The sequence below is a fragment of the Adelges cooleyi genome, unplaced genomic scaffold (genome assembly GCF_023614345.1).
Source record: "Adelges cooleyi isolate 19-005CV unplaced genomic scaffold, UGA_ACOO_1.1 ACOO_flye_CR_arks_rails_tigmint_CR_PRNA_29, whole genome shotgun sequence".
Taxonomy (NCBI): domain Eukaryota; kingdom Metazoa; phylum Arthropoda; class Insecta; order Hemiptera; family Adelgidae; genus Adelges; species Adelges cooleyi.
Window position 1 is genome coordinate 826 of NW_026095959.1, and position 6192 is coordinate 7017.

Genomic DNA, 6192 nt, shown 5'->3' on the forward strand with positions numbered 1-6192 from the left:
ATATACTATTATTATTATTTAAAAAAATATTTTTCATTATATATATAAATATATATATATATATATATATATATATATATTATTTTAACAACAATAAACTTTTTTTTAATGAATCCATGTATTATGTTATTTTTAGATTGGTAAATAAATGTTTTTCTACTAAATAATTTACAATAATACTTCCTAAAAAAAAATTATCTGGAAAGTGAAATCAGATACATGATTTAAAAAAATAAAGTTATATGTTTGTCAATTTCAAAGAATACAAACTATATTTTCAACTTTAATGACAATTATTAGATTTTTCTTAGCTTGAATTGTTGATTTACACATAGCTTACCTACAATGTCTGAATTTTCCAAAGTTAAAATATTAAAACCACAAATTAAGTCAAAAAACAATTTAAAAAACCCCAAACGGTTAGTGATAGTACTCGATAGTGATCATACATATTTATATAGGTAAATCATCCTACTAAATGAAATAATTAAAATATATTCAAATAATGCCAATTTAACGTGAAATAATATATCATTAAAAAAAAATATATAAAAAAACTAAAATAATTTGTATTCTATGTAGTGATCATAAATGTACAGCTTTAACAAAAAAATGTGAAATAATTAATGTTTTAATTATTTGTACATCAGTATCGTATGTGTGTGCACGTTCAGAAACTAAAGCGTTAAGAGAAGTCGGTTAAGACACTGTATAATGAAAAAAAAACTGTCAATTTAAATTAGGGTTGAGTATAGAGATTAGATAGATACAAAAAATCAACTTCTACGGTGTAAGTTCTCTGTTGGCCGCAGGCAAATTAATCGGTGACGGTATAGGATAACAGTCTGTAACCGATGGTAACAATAATAACTACTTATTGTATTAATTAAAGACAGGGTAGATAGAAGTAGCAATCAATCTTCTAAACGGACACGCGTCGGTTATGATTTCACTATAGTATTGGCCTAAAACAAATAATTTACATATTTATAAAATAAGTCAGTAAGTTATTTAATTGAAAATAAATAGTAGATATATATGTCAACAAATTTTTCAACAAAAAATATGAAATGTATCGTTATCACCACGCACAGCGGTTTGAAAAAGATAAGAATTTTGTACATCTAATTAATTTGATAATTTGGTTTAAGCAAAATGTAATATACTACTATACTATATATTATTATATATATTCTAAATCTAAAAAACGTACCGACATCCAACGACGCATATTAATAGGTAATGTTTGCACACCGGGAAACACGTCGATTTCTCTTGAACGAAAACCGTGAGCGAATTACGGACAAATATGTAATTAATAATAACTATTATACGTTTAATATATCATTGTATGTATATAATATAACAAACTACAAAGACAAAAATTCACCAAAAAAAACAAAACACGCCGTTCGCCGTTTTTAATTTTTATTATTATATATATGATAACGTTTGACACACCGGGAAACACTATTGAATAAAAAAACACGTATGACAATGAACAACAGTGTAATTAATAATAATAATAATAATTTTACGTTTAATTTAATTTAAGGAAAGTACAAACTCGGCAAAAAAAACAACACACGCCGTCACCGTTATTATTTGATACGATAACGTTGTGACATGATAAAAACGCGCGCAAACGCCACGCGCTGCCCAAGCCGCCTCAGATGCTTGTCTATGAGCGAGATGTATTATATGAATCCCATGGAAGAGACGATTAGGCGACTGGCGGGAGTCGGCTATTTGAATTGACATTTTATATATTAGATTAGATGTTATTTATTATTAAAATAAAATCATTTTTTTTTTGGAACTATTAATAAAATAGCTGCCTAACCTTCCATACTCTCTCCACTCTTCTCTATTATTGGCCAGTCTCTCTTCAGTTCCCTTTAAGTTCTCAGTCCAGCATCTTTATTAATTTTATTGAATACCGTTGTTCTCTGACGTCCTTTGCCTCTCTTGCCTTCAATTTGTCCTTCCAATATTCTGCGATTTAGTTCCTTTTAATGTCTTTAAGTATGTCCAATTAGTCATTAGTAATGGTTTGTACATTCAATACATCTGCTAAGGTAAAATTAAATTTTAAAATAATAATAAACAATTGTGTAAAGAATATATTTTTTCAAAAATTTATAATTTATTGTACGACAATGTTTTTTTGTAGTGACAATGGTACGAGAAATGAAGTGGATAAAAAAACTGACGGTAGTTATTTCGAATCGAAGATTGAAACAGATAACAATCAACAGACAGAAACCAAGAATAATAGTAAATATATAACAATATGGCGGTTCTTCCAATGTAATTTATGTCAAAAAATATATAACACAAAAAAACAAATAACTCTACATATATTAAAATCCCACCAAAGTTCAACGGACAACATTAGTCAACCCTATAAATGTGACGTCACACTTCACCAACGCGTGCACACAGGAGAAAAGCCTTATAAATGCACTGTGTGCTCAAGGTCATTTTCTCTCAAATCCACCCTCACAAAACACGAACGCGTGCACACCGGAGAAAAGCCTTATAAATGCACTGTGTGCTCAAGGTCATTTTCTCTCAAATCCACCCTCACAAAACACGAACGCGTGCACACCGGAGAAAAGCCTTATAAATGCACTGTGTGCTCAAGGTCATTTTCTCTCAAATCCACCCTCAAATTTCACGAACGCGTGCACACCGGGGAAAAGCCCTACACATGTGAAGTGTGTTTACAATCATTTTCTCAAAATAGTAACCTCACACAACACCAACGCTCGCACACCGGAGAAAAGCCTTATAAATGCACTGTGTGCTCAAGGTCATTTTCTCTCAAATCCACCCTCACAAGACACGAACGCGTGCATACCGGGGAAAAGCCCTACACATGTGAAGTGTGTTTACAATCATTTTCTCAAAATGTTAACCTCACACAACACCGACGCGTGCACACCGGTGTAAAGCCTTTCGTATGTAATATATGCTCAAATACTTTTTCTACAAAATATTCCCTTATAAATCACCAACGCGTCGTGCACACCGGAGAAAAGCCTTATAAATGCACTGTATGCTTAAAGTCATATTATCTCAAATCCACCCTCACAAAACACAAATGCCGTGCACTTCAGTATAATGTCATTCAATGATTTATATAAAATACAAACCAAAATTATTTTTCATATGTACAATGACATTTTTATTTACATAACCTTAAACATAAAATACAAGTTTGCAAAAGTTTATGTCATTTTGGAGCGAATGAAAAGTCCTATTGAATATAATTAATATTGTCTATTTGGGTCATAGAATATAAGTATGTTATAAGTAATAAATATAATATAACCTTATATGGTATTATATGTGAACACTATAGAAATCATTGAGTAATATTTAAAAATTGTTTTATACAATGACCAATTACATTTGTAACCTAGATTATATCATATGTAAGACATAGTATTAAGGTGTTGGATTTACCACTCTATTACGACTACTGTTATAACTGTAACGTATGTTGAATAATAGTGGTCCTTTTTCATAGACGAAAAAAAAAATAACAATTTTTAATTTCTTACCCTCTCATTTTGTTACCATAAACAAGAAAGTAATGTATGTTAATTTGACTGCGATAACTGACCCCATTCACTTGGCACAAGAGAGTTGAAAAATTAGCAAAAGGGAAGTTTTATAGTTTTGTTAATTTATTTCAAAATCTAAAGCATTTATCACAAAAATGTATTTAATATTAATTATTAAGCATACAAATGTCTATAAAATATGTTCTTATATAATTTTTCGTAAATCCATTACATTTAAAGAAAATTAACAAATTATTAATATTAAATTTATTTAGCCAAATTGATATTTTTATAGTTACTTTACTTTATTTTCCGAAAACTTGAAGATCGATCAAATATTATTTAAATCAATTATATAAAATTAAATTGCACATAAAAATGATGTTAGGATATATTCTTAAATAGTTGGATGCACTACTCAATTGTTATAGCCAGTTTTATTTAATTGAGCTAAAAAAAAAAAAAAAATATTACAAAAAACTTTTTTCTGTGATCTTCAACAACTTGTAATAAGGATTGTTTTTGGTCTTCATTTTTCGTCAGTATATTGTTGTAATTTTAAATAAGGGCCACTCCTCTTTCAGCAAAATCATTGACCACTTTCATATTACGAACAATATTTGCTCCCAACTGAAAATCTTCTCTTTCTTCCCAATTGTCCGGATCTACTTTAAGAAATTCAACCGGTATATTTAATATCTTAAAAAAATCAATTGACTCTTTGTTTACAAAATCAGCTACGGTCTTCTCAGTAAAAGATGAATCAGATACATTTATTTTAATTCTATTTTGAAATGAATGTTCTGAGTGTACTCAAAGCTACCACCATTTCTCTTTTAATTTTACTCGATATATTAGGATCAAAAAATGAAAAACATACAAGTAGGTTTGATAAATACCATTGATGTCTCAAAAAAACCACACATCCCGCTGTTGCTACATCTTTATCTGGATATGAAGACAGCTGTTTTAATAAGTTCAAATCATTAGCAGGGGCAGATACGGCACAGGGAGCTTTAAACCAATAGAAGACATAAATTTGGACAATAAATAATGAGAACCTTTTCATTCCACTTAATACCTTTTTGGTTGTCTTAAATTGGTTTTTAAATAAACATATTTTTATGACATAAATCGCACGTGCCATCCATCGCGCACGATGTAAAGCTCCTGGCTGCATAAACTTTATACCTTTAGAAGGTACATCACCAAGATAAATAATAATTAGTTCCAAGAGCTCTCTATAATCGTTACGGGAATGGGTTAAAGTGTATTGTTTTTTACAAAATAGTATGGTTTCGTCTTGATCAATTATATTTTCTTCAACTGTTTGAAACTGACTTGTATTGATATTTTTCCAAAATATAAAACTTGTTATTGCCAAGTATTCACAAATAACAGTTTATTTGATTATCTTATTTACTTTGCATACAAATAAAAACTCAAGACTTACCATGGTAAGTATGTACCATTGTGTACGGTAAAACGTTAAAAATATATACAAAGGGTGTTAAAAAATCCTGTGATCGTCCTTGAGTGTTCGAAACTATGAATTTATAGTTAGGCTTAGAATTTTTTAGTTTCAATTTCAATTATTTACTTTGAGAGTCATGGTCCACGGTTGAAGACGGTTAATTCGGGACACATTGTAAATTAGAGAAACAGTTTTTTTTATGACTGATCAAAATTTGAATACCACCTTACGTGAGAAAGAAAAACGTGTCGCCATTGAACTGAAAATTTTTTTGTTTTTATTTCCACGGAGAAAAACAATCGTAATTGTAATCATGATTTGTTAGGTGTTTTGCATATGATTTTAAATATTACTCAGTTATTGGAAATCAACACCTTTTCTGAATACCTGTATACCACTAATAAAAAAAAAAATGCAAATGATCATTATAACATTAGTGTCTTTATATTTAGTACCTATTAATTATACCGTGTTCAAAAGTACCGGAGTGGTATAATGTGATTTCCATGAACCGTACAACTACGGTTTTTACTTGTATTATAGAAAATGTTGAATAAAATAAGCCATCCAAATACATGTAACTTAACGTGGGTAATCCTTTTTATATATTATTAACATAATATTATTAGTTATTTTTACCGGTTGAACGCCACAGTTAGTGTTTGTAACGCGATTTATTGCCTGGTATACAAAAATAGATGAGTTCATCATATTATTTCCGTCGAAAGTTATTGTTGTGATAATTGGCCAATTTGTAAACACTTCCAATTAACCATATTTGAGAATCTAAAAGGGTCTTTTGTGGGGAGGGGGAGAATGCTTTAGATAAATTACTCTTTTGAGATTTGGCAGAGCCTATCCTAGATTGGAGATTTTTGAAATATCGATCAAATCATTAACTAAACCATGTTTTGCTCACCTGTAGTATAGTTCTTAAAGACAAATGTAAATTAGCGAATAAGCAATTAAATGTAGACCCAACAGCCAAAACAAAACTACACAAAATTGTTTTTTTACCTAACCCATTTCTGGACAATAGTGCGTACGCGCACCATAAAATAAATACATCCGGAAATGGGTTAATTTTAAAAGTGTTATCTTTTCTCCCATCTCTTTAAAGGTAATTAAAACTTAGTGTTCTTTAAC

At 29.6% G+C, this 6192-nt stretch overlaps 1 protein-coding gene across 1 annotated transcript; it reads left to right on the forward strand.

The window, feature by feature from the left end:
• Window positions 1-2159: 2159 nt before the first annotated feature.
• LOC126837803 (zinc finger protein 239-like) lies at window positions 2160-3140 on the forward strand. The gene has a single exon (XM_050571756.1). It carries the CDS (start codon window positions 2160-2162, stop codon window positions 3138-3140), a length of 981 nt encoding a protein of 326 aa, XP_050427713.1.
• The last annotated feature ends 3052 nt before the right edge of the window (window positions 3141-6192 follow it).

Coding starts and splice junctions, on each gene's coding strand:
- LOC126837803 (XM_050571756.1), top strand. CDS start 2,160: ATGTTTTTTTGTAGTGACAATGGTACGAGAAATGAAGTGGATAAAAAA.